Consider the following 17,313-nt stretch of genomic DNA (forward strand, 5'->3'; position numbering starts at 1 on the left):
CATTTTGTGCTATTATATTTCCTATTAGTTCTTAGTCTTAAGAGCACAAAAGCTGCTGTAAGCATCAAGTTTAAGGATGTTACCTTAAGCTTTTTTTCTTTCCAACATTATATTATGAAAATGTTCAAACATACAGAAAAGTTGAAAGAATTGTACAGTCAATACCTATATACCCACCACCTAGAGTCTACAGTTAACATTTTACTTCTGTAATCACATATCTGTTCATCTATCATTCCATCTTATTTTTTTGCTGCATTTCAAAGTGAAATGCAGATATGAGTACATTCCCCTTTAAATATTTCAGTATTTAATATTTGTTTACAGTTTTTTTCCTTTTGAGGTAAAATTACATACAATCAAATCACAAAAATCTTGAATTTTTAAACAAAAGTAAAAAAATTTAAAAATCTTGAATTTTTCAATATTTAATAAAGTGTTTTATACTTAAATTAGAATTAATAAATTGGCTGTAACATTTTTAAAGAATGCTAGAAGTACCAGTTTTGAAGGATTTTATTTTAGTAGACCTCATTAGAGATGCTAAACACTGTTAATTTTATAATTTGATATTGAGAAATAGAAGCTTGATCTTCATCATGTGTCACCAAAATGAGCTTCCTAAAATTGAGGCTGCTGTAACTTTTGTTTTAAATTTATAAACTGGGGCTTCCCTCGTGGCACAGTGGTTGAGAGTCTGCCTGCCGATGCAGGGGACATGGGTCTGTGCCCCGGTCCGGGAAGATCCCACATGCCGCGGAGCGGCTGGGCCCATGAGCCATGGCCGCTGAGCCTGCGCGTCCGGAGCCTGTGCTCCGCAACGGGAGAGGCCACAGCAGTGAGAGGCCCGCGTACCACAAAATAAATAAATAAATAAATAAATAAATAAATAAATTTATAAACTGTCCTTTTATGAATTTCATGACCCATTAGTGGGGCCTGTCAGTACGTGTTTGAATTACCTGTCAAGGACCTGTAGAACGGCTTGTGTAATAAAGAGCTTCACTGTAAGTCCTTTCTATTCAAAGACTTGAAGAATAAATAATTTAATAAATATATGCACCTTTTCAGTATGGCAATGCATCATAGTCAACAAAAATCTTTCTCTCTGATTATAATCATTAATTGATGAATGAGTTGTGGAAGAATTTTGTGGGGTTGGATTTAGTTATATGTGGACTGATGAAGTGTCCATAAAACAAAGGTAGTTAATACCCTCAATAGAGCCATGTTCTCAACTGCTAACATAAATTAGGTTTTCCTCTGCTTAACAAGATTAAAATAATCATAGAGTGCAGAGAGGTTATTTGTTGGTTAAAATCTAGAGAGGTTTATGCACTTTTTTGGAAACACTAAGATGGTTCATTTTATGCATTTGTTTACTTTCTTAGCTTTGGTCAAGTATTGATATATGTTCTTTCAGTTATTAATGCAGTTGAAAACGTACGTTTATCACCTAGTGATTTTTCTAGATTCTAATTTGTATCTAGAATAGCAGTAGGTAGACACAAAGCCGATATTCTAGTGACCTACTTTGTCAGAAACTGCGTTATCAGAGGTAGAAGTTACACAAGAGTCATAATTATATATTTCAGAATGAAATTAGGGAGTCACAATATGAAAATCTGTACTAAGGTTGTTATGAACCCCAAACACTCACTGTTGTATACATCTGGAAGTCTTGGGGCAGGTGAAGGGAGTTTTGGTTTAATGTTGGGTGGAGTAGGTGAGAGACTGAACCTTGGTCAGGCTAGGAAGGAGGTGAGAGGGAGGAGGAGAGCCTGCCAGTCTCCGGAGAAGAGTAAGCTGGGGCAGGTGGACCTGGACCGAGGCTCCTTTGACTTCTCAGGTGCTGGGACTAGGCATCTAGGATGAGAAGGTTGGCTAGCGAAGTTGATGTTAGACTGAGTGCCTCAGCCACATTTGCATTTAATCCTTTATTTCTCACTGAAGAGATATAGAGAGGGCCTCCCTACCCCCCACCCGGTCTTTCCCCATACTGAAAGGGGGATGAGGCGGGTGATGAGCCCCAGAAGACACTGGAGCCCACATGCTCTGAGGAAACAGCTGCTGCCTAGGCTGCAGAAGAGTGAAAAACCACAGCGAGCATTGAAGGAAGGTAGCCTAATCACACAAGTTTACCTTTGATGGGCATTTGGCTGGAGGCAAAATAAGCTGTGGGTGGAGATATTTTTGTGATACACATACCTGCTACCTTGCTGTTATGTATCACAAAAAAACTAAGGGTTTTTTCCCCCTAATATTTCTCATATACATTTTTGAAAATCAAAAATTGAAAGAAGTTTCCCTTTCATTCCTATGTTTCACCCTAGCTTCTCTTAGTGTCTCTTAGGGGTCCTAGTATAGGGAGATAAACATTCTGTTTGATGTTGGGATGCATAGGTTTTTGTCTTCCAGTGGGTCACTGAGCAGCTCTGTGACATTGGGCAGGTCACCTGGCAATGACTTTGGGGCCCAAATTAACCGGTAGTTCTTCCTGGCTCTGCGAGTCTGCTTCAATTGGTCATATGTTGATAACTGTTGAAGCTGGCTTGACAGGTTCATCATAGGATCCTCTGAACTTTTGTATATATTTGAGATTTTCTATTATAAAAAATGAAAAATTTTAAATTGGTCTAAACTAAGTAAAAAATTTTAAAGTAAGCTAAGAAAGTTAAAAAACAAAATTAAATTGGCCTCACAATTTTAAGTCTGTCATCTTTTTAGCTGAAACTCACCACTTCATATTGTCCAAGTCATTTTCCATTTTATCATGTATTCCTTCAGCGGGTATTTTTTGAGGACCTACCCTGTGAGACAATCTGTTAGGGTGCCCTGGGACTATGGATCCACATAGGATTAGGTTTCTTCTCCTCTGGTCTGATAGACCATGGGATGACGTTGGTAATACCACGGCACAGTGGAGTGAATGTGTGAGGTGGTGTGCGACTCCACCATCCAAAGAATTGAGATTTACAGCTGCTAGGGTTCTTCATGATGATGTTTCAGGCTCTGAAGATAAATCCAGAAGAGAGCCCTGAGATATGTCTTAAATAGCAGCACCACAAGAAAAAAATAATACCTCTTCATATAACAAAAATCAATCAGATGGATACATTTTGGGGTGTGGGTGTACACGTGTATGTATTTACTTATTTATTTACGTCACTAACAGCCATATATCCAAAACCGCTCCACGGTTATGAGGGGCTTACAGATATTCTTTAAAAAATTAAACTCCTCTAACAAGATGGTTTTGAGTGCCTATTTTTAACTTCTCAGAGGAAAAGCTTCCATCTGACTTTTCATGCTCCCTGCTCTCAAACCAGACCTGTCGAGACGACTCCCTGCCAAGGCAGAAACATGGAGGAGTGATTATGCCGCAGGTTGATGCCACTGATGTGGTTTCCTTGACTCATCAGAAAGACTTTCATTAGAAGGCCCATATCCTTTCTCTCCTCCTAATTTGCTCCAAGCTTCTCACTGTGTATCTGATAACTAGTAAGAGACATTTAGTGAAATGTCTAGAAGCTAGAATGCTAGAAGCTAGAATGGCCCTGTAACAACCTCCACTAACAAAAGAATTACAAATGCTCTCTGTTTAAAGGGGTTTAATGGTACAAAAAGCGTGTTCCATACCCAAAAAACAGCTTTAAAATTTTTTTTACAGGAGAAAAATAAGATGTTTAAATGGAACTATAAAAATGATCTATCTATAAGGGGAAATCAGTTGATAATGGTTTTTATTGCAGTCTCAGTTTCTCCCAAGACGAAGCCAGCTGATAAAGGCTTCTAATTTTTCACCAGATAATTAGTAAAATTTACTTCTAATTTTTTATTACTGGCCTAACTCTCATCCCCACTCCAAGTCCAACTCTCAGTTCATAGGAGTGCTGTGGTATACTCTGAAGCTACACTTAATTCCTGAAATTTTAGTGTTTAAACTTGTTATCAGTTAAAAAATGTGCTCTAGAGACACCCCACAACAATATTTTTAATAAAAAAATATCAGTGATCATCCTTCGAGAAAATACACATGAAAATAGTATAACCTGAAATTTAGTCTTTTAAAAATAATTATACTTTTGCTATAAGGAAAAGTTTCTAGAAACTTTAGAATGCAAAATGTTCTAGGTATTTCCATTTATAAATTTAATCACCTCTTTGTTCATATTTTCCTTTTTATATTTCCCATGACATTACTGATCAACAAGTTAACGATTTCACAAAATACCCCCAATACAATAGTTAAGCTGAAAAGATCAAATGTTCTCATTTGAGATGCATTTTAGACAGTTTTAAAAATTAAAATATAGCCAACACCTGTATTCTAATACTACATCTACTTCTGGTCTGATTAAATCTTCCAGGTTCTCTGTTCCCTCCCACCACTCCACCCCAGTTTTCCTTCTCTGTTTAAGGATATTTCCTCTGCCATTCACTTGAGTGTTGTGCATAATAACTAAGAAAACATTAAAAAGCTACATTAAACCTTAATTTCCTCTTCTACACATTAAGATCCATCCACAAAACCAACTGCTTGGCAAAACAACAGTAACAAAAACCCAACCACCAAAACTAATGTATAATCCCCTGCCCTCTGGAAGCTTATAATAGATAACAAAATCTGTATGACACATGTAAAGTTTTCCTTTCTCCGTTTTCTTCCAGCTAATAACTATCACAAAGCACTTTCCGAGTCATTAGTTTGCTCATGTCTTCCTAAGAACACATGTAGAATTTTTGGAGTTGAGGTAAAAGGATTAGGGAGACTGACACTCCCTTAATTCAGCATCTCATTACTTTTTTCACAAAAGTCCCCTAACTGGCCTTGTCAACCGCAACACCCTTCCAAGACACCTGATAGAAGGCAGTCCTCTGGCGGCCAGAACTGAGCCTCCCACCCTCTCCCATCAGCTAATCCTGTCACATCAGGCTGGCAGTGTGGCGTCTTACCTTCACACCTCCTGCCCTCCTACCTTTCCCCAGACTGCTCAGATCACACAGCTCAAAGTTCCTAGGTGTGTTTTCTGCCTTTGTTAACCTATAAACGTAAAACGTCTTTCATCTCATCTCCACATGTCTAAAACACACCAACCTTCAAAGCCTAGCTCACACGTCAACTCCTGAAACTTGTGTTTCGGGAAGAGCCAAAAGCTATTCAGAGTTAAATGCAGAGGAGTAAGATGGGTATAAGCTGGTTAGTGCCATTTTGGGTCCAAAATGAGGAATAAATATAAATAATGAGGCATTTTCTTCTGTGATGCATAAACTGCCTCCAGATGAAGAATATGAGTAGTTTTAAGCAGGAGTAGCATTATTGGAATAAAGTAAACTTTCCCACTAAGACATTTGGAAGGATTATGTTCATAGGAATGCTTAACCTCTGGGATGAAAAGCAAAACAACCAAGACATCCATTGTCTCGATATCATGACACCTCCCCATAGAGCTATTGCAAAGATTAAATGAGATAATGTTTGTAAGCTCTGAGCCCCTTTGTTTGGCATGAATAATTGTTAGTTATATGTCATAATCATGGCTTTATAATGGTACTTAAAGGTCAGGAAAGCTCTTAATGAAAGTTGTAAAGATTCAGAAAGCATTAAAATGGTAAGATGGTTGGGGTTACATAATAAATGGTAGTATTTCTTTAAGGATATATTTAGGGTAAACACTGTCATTGCTCCTAATGATCATAACTGTGATAACAACTAAGACTATTTTCTGAGAGTTCAGTGAGACTTTGTAAGTGATTAAATTAATCTCAACAGAATTTGATTTCAAAATACTATTCTCAGCTTCTCATTACTGACATGGAGTTTTAAGGACTTTTATGAAGTCAGAGACGTTATTATGTTTGATATCAGCTTTTAAAGTATGGTAGTATTTCAAGATAGTGTAAGCTTGCTGGCTTTACAATTTTATGGACATTTGGGAGTAGAAAATAATGATTACTTTTTGCATATTGAGTGTCTTCAATGCCTTGCTGTATTTTTTGAAGTAAAAATTGTTTAGCTTAGAACTTTGAGGATTTTATTATTAAAGTGGCAAATATTTAATGATCTCTGATTTGAAAAGGAGAACTCAAAACCGTGTACCTATAGCTATTTTCTCCTACTCATTATTGTACATGTTTTATGGCATACAATTTAGTGCCTTAATTATAAGAAAAGATAAACATCTTTTTAGTTTTATAGCTATCTTGATTAACTTTTACAGTTATTTTCTCAGTAAAATAGTCTCAAATTTAGTTAAACATTTACAAATTATTCTAGGGTTGCTTCTAGCTATTCCACAGAGAGACAGATGTCACATGATTTGGTTGCTGTTGGCAGGAAAAGTGAAAACTTTCATCCAGTGTTTGAACATCTTGACTCAACTCAGAATACTGAAAACAAACCTACAGGAGAATTTGCTCAGGAAATCATAACTATAATCCATCAAGTTAAAGGTTGGTATATTTCACACATACATTAGGGATAACACAAAAATAATGTACTGACTTTTCAGGAGACATAGGTAAATATCTGTGATATTGTAGTAGTAATTAATATTTCATTATAAGTTAGATCATTAATTAGGAAATCTGGTGAAGAGAGTAGCACGTATTAATTCAAGCCTAGTTGTTCTTTATATGTAGTTCCAATAACTTGATGCTTCAACTCATAGTAGATTACAAATTGAAAGTTATAAAGGAAGAGGTTGGCTACTGCAAAAGACAGGTGTACTGAGAGCAGAAAGAAGCAATAACTGATAACTGAATAGGAAGGAGGAAATAACAAAAACCAGATATGAAACTCAAGAAACTCAAGAAATTTGGAAGTATAGGTCATTTGGTCGTATTCTTAAAGCCCCTGAGGGCATTACTGGGACTTTGTGCCATAAGGGTGATGCTAAGCGATCAATAGAAGATTCCAGTTTGATTTGTTATACATGATGACATCAGGACATTGCATAATAAATACTTCAAAGGTTTACATTGAGCTGTTGTGTTTTGCTTTTGCTTCTGGCCAGTTTCCATTAATTGGATAATTTAGTCATGTAAAATAACTTTCCTTATTGATGCTGCATAAATAAGGCAGTTGTGGGTATTATAAACTGGGATCTTTCGAGAATTTCAAAATTTATAATTTTATATTTCTTACTAGATAACTGTGTTAATCTTTTTTACCTTCATAAAACATATTTTGCAAATGAATTATTTTCTTTGCAGCCCTCAAACTAAGGCACATATTTACTTTAAAGCATGCAGTTTGAAACAGTTCACCTTCTCAATTCCAGCCCCTCTTACCCAAAAGAAGTGTGATTCTTGGCAGACAGGGAGCTGGTATTGTAGAAAAATTCAGGAGATCGTCCCGGAACAGGAACAGTAAGTTAGGGAAAAGGATTGCTTTAGCATTCTCATGGGTCAAGTGTATTATCTTTCTCTTTATTCTGTTAAAAGCTTGTAGCATAGCCGCTTTCAGAATGTCTTCATGAACTTCAGTTAATGTTAAAGTAAAATGGCATTAGGAGGCCTTCTGTGATATGTAAACATAACATTTAACATTTGTTCAGAATTGTTTTGATGTTTCAGGGTTGTTTTTGGAGTTATTTTTTACTCTAGGTGAAGAGTAGAGCTGTATACCAGCTTTACTTCCCAGATGTAGGAAGATCTTACCTAGGAGAAGAAAGGTCCTGTCCTCTCTTTGAGAGAGCCACTGTCTTTTCCCCCTGGCAAGTAAGCAGACATGTTAAATAGGAACAGAATCTTTGGGTTCATAAATCCGTTTACTGTTGCTTGGGCTTGGGAAAGTGTGTGAGCACTACAAATTAGTCTGTGGAATAAGCTTAGGTCCCATATGTTTTCAAGAGAAAACAGGTTGGATGTTTTTTAATAGTCCCTTCTTCCTGTGCTTATTATATATAATCTTTTAAGTGGAATCAGTTTTACATTGAGATAAAACTTTTTTTTCCCTTTTGCAGCAGATTATTTTCCATCACTTGGAATTACTCTACATGAGCGTTTCTCAAAAATGCAAGTTACACAAGCTGCAGATGTAAATGAATTTAAATTGAACTCAGATCCAGAAATTCACAGGTAATGAGTGATTATTGTATGCCCATTTAACTCATGGGAATGAGCCTCAGAACAGATTGTGGGAAGGTGCTGCCTGCCTCCTGGGCTTGTTGTAGACTCTAGAACTGCATTTCCTGCCTAAAAACAGGACTAACCCAAGCAGGTACTGGGCCAGTGCACTTTGATAGACTAGGTTATATTGAAGCCATGACTAGCATTGTTTAAATGTGTAGGACTTTGAAAATATTTACCTACCTAACTTTGATTCTGCTGTGTCTATAGTAATTGCCTACTGAAGTTATCACTGGAAGATGAAAGACAGTTGTCGAGCCATTGAAATCATGGGTTGCTTCATGTGGTCAGAAATGGCTGTTCTGAGGGCAGCCGGATGAAAACCTATGTCTTCTTCTGCTGGCACCTGTCCAAACAGGTGGTGCGCCCTGTCTTGTGAGCTGAGTTGAATCAATGTTAGAATGCGGTAGATCACCGGAGCCAAGTTTAAGGTTACACAGACTAGTGATTTGAGAACCACTGAGGTGTCACTGTGATGTTGTTTACAGGATATGTATGTCCTGGGAGACTGCCATATAGGTGAAAAACTACCTGGTAGCAGATTTCTTTTTCTTCCTCCAAGACACACCAGCGTTATTTCGAAATCCATTCTGTAATAATGGAGTCAAGATTTCAGTGTATAACATAATTATTTAATTGTAATATGCCTTTATTATTTTAGGAGAATAGATATGTCTTTGGCCGAGCTTCAGAGTAAACAAACTATGGTATATGATTCAGAACAGGTAAGTGAATATAATTTTTGATGAGAGATTATCTTATTGTTGGTATACTAATGGGAAACGGAACTGGTCATTGGGAGTAAAAAAGGTAGTTAAAGTGGGTGAGGAAGAATGATGGAGACCCAGGAATCCGAAATTTACAAAGCTCTCCAAGTGACTCTAGTTATCAAAAGATTGCAGAGAGAACACTGGCAAAAGACAAAAATATGCCCTAAGAGAGACAATCCCTGAGGGTAACAGCTTTGTAAAATTGACATAAAATTGTAGTGTTTAATGTTCATTCCAAAACTTCACACTGTAAAGCTTGCAGAAAGTATGTTTGATACCTGTTTTTTCCAAAGCAGTCATGTGGGATATATTTTTAAGTTGTATGTAGAATGAATGCAAAGGAACTTAGTTTCATTTGACACTGCTCTTCTGTTTACTGAAGATTGTGTGAAACATTCTATGGAATATGAACTAGAAAAATAATGGAAATAATACTGAATTTTTACGCGGGCCTCTCACTGTTGTGGCCTCTCCCATTGCGGAGCACAGGCTCCGGACGCGCAGGCTCAGCGGGCATGGCTCACGGGCCTAGCCGCTCCGCGGCACATGGGATCTTCCCGGACCGGGGCACGAACCCGCGTCCCCTGCACTGGCAGGCGGACTCTCAACCACTGCGCCACCAGGGAAGCCCCTGAATTTTTTTAATTGTTCCCACCCATAACACCTCCCTCCCCGCCATTTCTTTGCTAATTAGAAAAACTATCTTAACTAGCCCAGGGGGAAGAAAACTGGCTCTTGTTTTAGAAGAAATATATCAAGTTCTAAAAGAACTGCTAATTTATTCATTGCGAGTGAAGAGTTTTTATAGAGGAGAGATTTTAATACATTTGTGATAGAATATATAAATAATATTTTCACTTGTGAATGGTTACAGTTTTATTGTACTTATGGAGATAGGTTAGTTTATTGAATAAATGATACTTTCAGAAAATTTCTGCTCATCAAAGTACTATAATAAACTTATAGGAAATTTGAGGATTTAAAAAAAATCACCCCTAATTCAACCACTTAAGACAAAATCTTATTTGATCATCTTTCCTTGCAGTCTTATGTCTAGCGCTTTAACATACACTACCACAGTACATGTAGTTTTGGATGCTTTATCTTTTTACTTAAACTATAGTAACATTCCTTTTATGTAAAATCTCTGAACTCCCAATGACCTTTTTATAATTGAGTCTTTGTAAGTTTTAATTAACTATTCAGTAAGTGTTTTTCCATGGTTACTTCCACATAGTCTACATTATCATAATTTAAATGCTTGTACATTACTCCTATGACTTAAATTTACCATAAAATTATTCTTCCCTTCTCCTTTAAATTTTTTTTCACACTTAAGTTACTTTCATTTTATGGTTATTTTTAAAATATAATATTTTGAATATACTTGGGTAGATAGACGTTTCTTTGGTATAGAATCCCAGAAGTGGGATTCTTGGTTCAGTGTTATGAACTTTTCTGACTCTGTATTGTCAATTGTGTCTCAAAATATTTTTATCAGTTTACACTAGCATGAGCAGGATGAGTACAAGGTAACTTATTTAGGACTTTTACTTAAGGTTCTTGTTCGATATGGTCTTTGTGCAACTAACAGTAATGTGAATGGTTTGTCTTCTGTCAAAATTCCTCAGACTCTGGTCAAAATAATAGATCCAAATGACCTACGACATGACATTGAAAGAAGGAGAAAAGAACGGTTACAGAATGAAGATGAGCACATTTTTCACATAGCTAGTGCTGCAGAGAGGTAATCAGTAGATGAAAAACATCCTGTTATCAGACAGCTTTTGGTTTTAGCATATTTTCCAATTTTCTGTGTGTGATGGTAATTTTCACTTTAGTGTAGGAATTTAATTCCTCAAATCCATTTTACATGTTTAAGTGAAATCTGTTAAAATGTTTCAAAGTTATTCAGTGGTCATCATATGCTATTTCATTGAAACAATAAAAATTATGGGGTAGGTGAGTATTTGATGTCTTTGTAATCTAGAGAGAAGTGTAGTAGCTTTTTTAATATTAGCAGGAGCCAAGACCAGCAAATTTATGGACTATTTGGCTCGAGCTGGTTGAAACTCTGACTCATTCTACCCTTTAGATTCTGGTAGTCTTTGAATGTTGCAAAATTTCCTGAGGTCAGTGCTGTCCTCTTTCAGAACTCTTTGTGGATGTCTGTCCGTGAAACAGAGGCAGGTGTAGTAGAAAATGCAGAAGAGACCTGAGTTTGAATCCTACTTCTGCCAGTGTACAAGCTGTTTGCTCTTGGGCAAACTTGCCTAGTTTCTGGAGCCTTTTCCTCTATAAAATGAGAATAACCAATTTATGTTGGACAGGTTATAAATATTAAATGAACTGGCACATGTGAAGTACTTATGCCATGAGTGGCAAATTGATTGTCAGTAGATCCTTGTTTTTCTTTCCCAACGCTGTACCTCTTTTTAGGGGCTCTGAGTATTCTAGATTGGTCCCAGTTTATCCCTAGTCCTGAGAACTATGTAGAACTCATGGCAACTCTGGGACCTCATATGATTATGAGATATAATTTAATGGGAAAAAATTTCCAGTTCACTCAAGGGTCCTCAAACTATTTGGATCTCCCAGAAGGTGGGAATGTATGAATAGAAAGGACCAGTGCTAATTCTCTTAACATAGTCCTTAGTTTCAAAAATTAAATACTTGACTAGACTTATAAGTCATGTCTATGGCCAACTAGGTCAAGATACGTGGAGCTTGTTTAAAACTGGACTTGATACTGACAATAAGTTTGGGACTAATTAAAAGATAGCAAAACTGTGTGCTGAGGCATATGAAACAATTGAAAATAGTTAAAATCTTGTCCCTTGGTGGGTGAGTCTCCAGTTTCCTAATATGACACGGCATGACTGTGCTCTTTAGTGACACAAGCTCTCAGTCATGCTTTTCTTGACTACTCAGCAAGTGTGAGAAACTCAGTGTACCAAGAAAAAGGTTTTTTAAAACAGATTTAAGATAATCAACAAATTATAAAGACCATGTATGGCCTCAGAATATATCTTTACCCTTTGAGGTGATGAAGAGCTTGAGCAATGGAGTTAACACCTGAGTTCAACTCCTGGCTCTGTAGATACCTAGCTATGTGACTGACCTTGGGCAAGTTACTTAATCTCTGTTTCCTCAGCGTAAAATAGAGATAAGAATTATACTTACCTCACGGTAGTGGTGAAAATTAAGTAAAGTGATGCATGTAAGCTACAGAGAAGTTGGTCAGCATTAAGTATTATTAATGTTAGCTTTGAGGGTGGCGTTGTAGGGTGCAAAAATGTCTTCCTGCAAGGTGTCTTTTTCTGGATCTGTTGAACTGTTTTATTCGTATTGGATGGCTGGTGTGGCATGGTGGAGCTATGAAGTGTTTTTCTTTAATTCAGATATTACTGACCATAAAATTCACCTTTTGAAAGTGAAGAATTCAGTAGTTTTTAGTATAATCACAAAGTTGTGCAACTATCACCACTATCTAATTTCGAAACATTTTCATCACCCCCAAAAGAAACCCTGTACAATTAGTTGTCACTCCCTATTTCTCCATCCTCCCAGCCCCTGACAGCCACTAATCTACTTTCTGTCTATATGGATTTGCCTATTCTTGACATATAATTGCAATCATATAACAGGTGGCCTTTCGTGACGGGCTTCTTTCATGTAGTATGTTTTTTACGTTGCCCCATGTTGTAGCATGAATATTCCTTTTATGGCTGAATAACTTTCCACTGTGTGGATACACCACATTTTGTTTATCCATTCACCGATTCACCGGTTGATGGATATTTGGGCTATTTCCACTCTTTGGCTGTTGTGAATAATGGTGCTGTGAATATTTGTATGCAATTTTTTGTGTGGATATATTTTTCACTTTTCTTCTGTATATACCTAGGATTGGAATTGCTGGTTCATATGATAACTATGTTTAACTTTTTGATGAGCTGCCAGGCTATTTCCACAGTGGGTGCACCATTTTACATTCCCACCAGCAGCGTATGAAGGTTCCATTTTTAACACATCCTCACCAGAAGTTGTTATTGTTTATCCTTTTAAAAAAATAATATGGAAGCTTTAATCTCTCACTTTATCCTAATTCAGTTTCCTTGTTAACATAAGAAAAATATTTTATCCTTTTATCTTAAAAATTCAATTTATCAAAATTGACCTCATTAATATTTTTGCATAAACCTTTTAAATCAAGTCAGTGTATAGATTTCCATAGAAATACAGAAGAGGTGAAATACAAGGAAATTATAAATCATAGGATGTAGCTCTTTCCCTTCTGTGTGATTTTTTTTTTCCCCCTTAAAAGTTGTATGCAGACTCTGTGTCTGTGTTGGCTCACCATTGTATTCCTACTGCCTTGGGCTCAATTCATCTTTGTTGAATGAATGAAGACTTCCCAAAGGTGTAGACAGGACAGAAGATACTGAAATTGTAATGCATTTAGATCTTGATCACTTTTTATTCCCTGATACCTTAAAACCTTTCCCAAGCAAGTCTCACACCGGGGCATTCTGTCTTGTCTCTAAGACCCTGTTGTTCTCTATTTTTTCCCACTTCCGACCAGCCTCTTACCCTAAAGTCTCCGTGTCTCCTCCTGACACACCGTTTCTCCCTCTTGTCACCAGCATTACTAAGTTCCCTACACTGTCATTGAGGTGCTGTGTTATACGGGCGTGGTATGTGTGGGATAAAGCAGCTTCAAAATAGTATCAGTAGACTTCAAGAGGGCATCAAACTGCCTAGATTTTCTTTTTAGCTAGGCAAGTTATAGAAAACATCAGTTTTTATTTTTGCTGTTGTAACAATCTGTAATCTACTGAACTAGAGTTAACTTTATAAAGATCATTTATTCATCTATTCAACAAATATTTATATATTAATGTCTATGTTCTAGTCAGTGTTCTAAGCACTGACTTAGAACACTGAATTTGCACCATTTTAAGCATACAATTCATTGGCATTAAATACACTCACAGTGTTGTGCAACCATCACCACTACCCACGTCCAGAATTTTTCATCTTCTCAAACAGAAATTCAGTACCAGTTAAACAGTAACTCCCAACCCCCAGCCCCTGATGCCTCTATTCTTTCCATCGCTATGAATTTGCCTATTCTGAATACCTCATACATATATAAGTAGAATCATGCAATAATTTTCCTTTTCAGTCTGACTTATTTCACGTGGCATAATGTTTTCATCCATGTTGTATCATGTGTCAGTATTTCATTAAAATAATTTATTCCTTTATAAGGCTGAATAATATTCCATTGTATGAATACACCACATTTTGTTTATCCATTTTTGTGTTGATGGACATGTGGGTTGTTTCCATCTTTTGGCTATTATGAATAATGCTGTTATGAACACCGGTGTTGTCATTTTTTTGATTATAGCCATCCTAGTGGGTTTTAAGTAGTTTCTTGTAGTTTTAATTTGCATTTCCCTGATGACTAATGATATTGAGCATTTTTTCATGTGCTTTTTGTGTGTCTTTGGAGAAATATCTATTCAAATCCTTTGCCAATTTTTAAATTGGATTATCATATTTTTATTATTGAGGTGTAAGGGTTCTTTATATATTCTGGGTACTACCCGTTCATCAGATATATGCTTTGCAAAGAGGACTTTTTAGAGTCTATTGTTTTGTTTATAGAAGTAGTACATGTTAATGGTGAACATTTGGAAAAATATAGTAAAGTATAAAAACAAAAATATAAGGCATTCTTAATTTCACCAGTCAGGGATGATTACTGTTAATATTTAGTACATTTCATATCATTTTTTTTTTCTGGCCATATATGTGGTTTTTTTGGTTTTTTTTTTTTTGGGGGGGTACGCGGGCCTCTCACTGTTGTGGCCTCTCCCGTTGCGGAGCACAGTCTCCGGACGCGCAGCCTCAGCGGCCATGGTTCATGGGCCCAGCCGCTCTGCGGCATGTGGGATCTTCCCAGACCGGGGCACGAACCCGTGACCCCTGCATCGGCAGGCGGACTCTCAACCACTGCGCCACCAGGGAAGCCCTATATGTGTATATTTTAAACAAGTGAAATTATTCTCAGTGTTTGACTTCGCCCCCTACTCTTTTGACTTACTACCATATCATGAACATTTTGACAGAATATGAGTTTTTTTAACATTTCAAAAAATCCCGAGTGGCTATTCCATGTCAGATTCTAGGGTCAGAGCTGGGACCACAGAACGAACCATCCGCAGTGCCTCCTGTGAAGGGATCGCACCTTGCTTGGTGAGAAGGTGCACCATTAGTTACAAACACTTGTGAAGACCCCAAAGTGCCACATGTGCACATAGCAGGGACACCTAGTCCACCTCAGAGGGGTCTGGGAAAGCCTTGGAACAGGTGCAAGTGGGGCTAAATCTTGAGGTTGATCTGAGTTGGAAGGAAATTACAGCAGAAGGCACCCAATGGGCCAGTGCGTAGAGGCAGGCGAGGTTGTGGTGTGTGCCGAGAGCCGCATGGAGGTGATGTTCCCGCAGCTCGGTGTGGGTGTTGCAGAGATTGGGATGGAGCAGCCGGCAAGGCTGCAAGGGCGTGCGCCGGAAGAGTCTTGGGGGTCAGTGAGGAGGAGTGTGGATTTTGTCCCCATGTCACTGGGGTCCTGTGGGAGGAGTGTAGCAGGGCCGAAGCCGTGAGCCGTTTGTTCGCCACAGAGCAGGAAGGGTCTGAGGACCACTGTGGGAGAGGTGGGATGTGACAGGGAGAGGACCCCCCAAGGGCTGTGGGAATGAGGCCCTGGGGTTAGAGGAGAAAGAAGCCCAAGGAAGGAGCTCCCTCCCAGGTAGGGCTGGCCAGGAATAGCCCTTGGCGGCCTCTGGGCCTCACCACAACAGGAGAGGGGAGCCAGCAGTATCAGAGGCCCCAGCTCTGCCAGTGAGCAGGCCTGAGCCACTCACTGGCCTCTTCCCTGGAGCTTTCACCACTGAGTCTCTTGGCAAGGGGGGCTGTCCCGTGCTGCCAAAGGTTCAAGAGCCGTGACTGCCTTCCCTCAAAAACGTGTGTTCTACATATGTATGGTTTCGGGGGTTACAGCCCTAGGAAGCCTGTCCTTGGACTCCAGATTAAGAACCCTGGTCCTAGGAATATGGTTTTCCCCCTATCGCTAACTGCCAACTTGGCTAAATAATGTTTTTTGAAAAATGAGAGTTTTAGCCCTGGTAAATATTATTTGTAATTTTAGTAGTGATAGATCATTGAGATTTTTTTTTTTTACTGTTGCGCTGCTTTAATTGTTTCCAAAGGGTGTAATTTGATTTCTCTTGTTTATTTGTCAGATAAATGTAAACTAATAAAAGATTCTTATTTTCTCTCTTTCATTTTATTAGGAGTGATCAGCATTCCAGTTTTACAAGGTTGAAGAATACTCATGTTGATGGATTCCAAAAATCTACATGTTTGGTAAAATCAAATTTTAGAAAATTTATTCAGAAACCTTACTTGGTAAGATTGCAGTTCCAACTTTTTTATTTTTGTATGTTCCATTTTTCTTCTCACATGTATCTATAGGTACAGGGATCACCAATATTTTTCATAATGTTTGTAACTGCTCATTAAGTAAGTGTTATGATTCTGTTGTTCAGTGTTAAGATTCTGTTGAGGCTTATAGTTATTATGACCAAATAAATGATCATTTCATTTGATTTATCAGGATTTTATTGCACTTATTATAGTACTAGCTTTCTTAATTTTTTTTAAACAACTTTATTAAGGTATATTTTACATACCATAAAATTCACCCATGTAAGGGTGTAAAATTGAATGATTTTTTGTAAATTTACCAAGATGTGTAACCATCACCATAATCCAGTATTAGGACATTTTCGTGACCCCTATTAGAACCCTCAGGGCTATTTATTTATTCCGTGTTCCCACCCGCAGCTAACAACTAATCTACTTTCTGTTTCTAAAGATTTGCCTTTTCATAGGGCAGTTCACAGAGTGGCAGCTGGCTTCCATAAGAGCGAGCAAGTGACAGCTAGAAAGATGGAAGCCAGAGTCGATTTGTAACCTAATCTCAGAAGTGACATCCATACTTCGACCATACTCCATTTGTAAGAAGCAAGTCACTAGATACAGACCACACTCAAGGGAAGTGAATAGCATAAGGGCCTGGCTACTGGAAGGTGGGGATGATTGGGAGCCTGGTCAGAAGCTGCCTGGTACAGTCTTCCCACTGGCCCCCAGTGACTGACATCCCTTCATGTGCAAAATACACCCCCTCCCTCTCAAGGTCCCCCAAAATCTCATTTCATTACATGTGTCTTTATGCACTTATTCAAATGTATAGGCTTAGCATAAACTCAAGATGACTACTAGGAAAAGGGTTTTATATGACTTTTCTTAACTGGGGAGAGAAATAAAGGTGTGAAAG

General features: G+C 37.8%; 1 protein-coding gene across 17 annotated transcripts in view; it reads left to right on the forward strand.

Annotated features, from left to right (window-relative positions):
* The window catches only part of BCLAF3 (BCLAF1 and THRAP3 family member 3), an 81,400-nt gene that overhangs the window by 37,128 nt on the left and 26,959 nt on the right, over nucleotides 1–17,313 (forward strand). For 10 of the 17 annotated variants that reach the window (XR_009538382.1, XM_060136876.1, XM_060136873.1 and 7 more), the window contains 5 exons: nucleotides 6,278–6,453; nucleotides 7,968–8,082; nucleotides 8,795–8,858; nucleotides 10,535–10,650; nucleotides 16,268–16,382. Coding sequence is in view for 14 of the 17 variants with exons in the window: in XM_060136876.1 (XP_059992859.1) it covers nucleotides 6,278–6,453; nucleotides 7,968–8,082; nucleotides 8,795–8,858; nucleotides 10,535–10,650; nucleotides 16,268–16,382 (586 nt within the window). In the remaining 3 variants the exon portion in view is untranslated. Of the gene's footprint in view, nucleotides 1–6,277; nucleotides 6,454–7,967; nucleotides 8,083–8,794; nucleotides 8,859–10,534; nucleotides 10,651–16,267; nucleotides 16,383–16,851; nucleotides 17,029–17,313 lie in introns of those variants that run through there. The other 7 variants (XR_009538384.1, XR_009538385.1, XM_060136879.1 and 4 more) reach the window with 7 other exon arrangements.

Source organism: Lagenorhynchus albirostris, chromosome X (genome assembly GCF_949774975.1).
Source record: "Lagenorhynchus albirostris chromosome X, mLagAlb1.1, whole genome shotgun sequence".
Classification (NCBI taxonomy): domain Eukaryota; kingdom Metazoa; phylum Chordata; class Mammalia; order Artiodactyla; family Delphinidae; genus Lagenorhynchus; species Lagenorhynchus albirostris.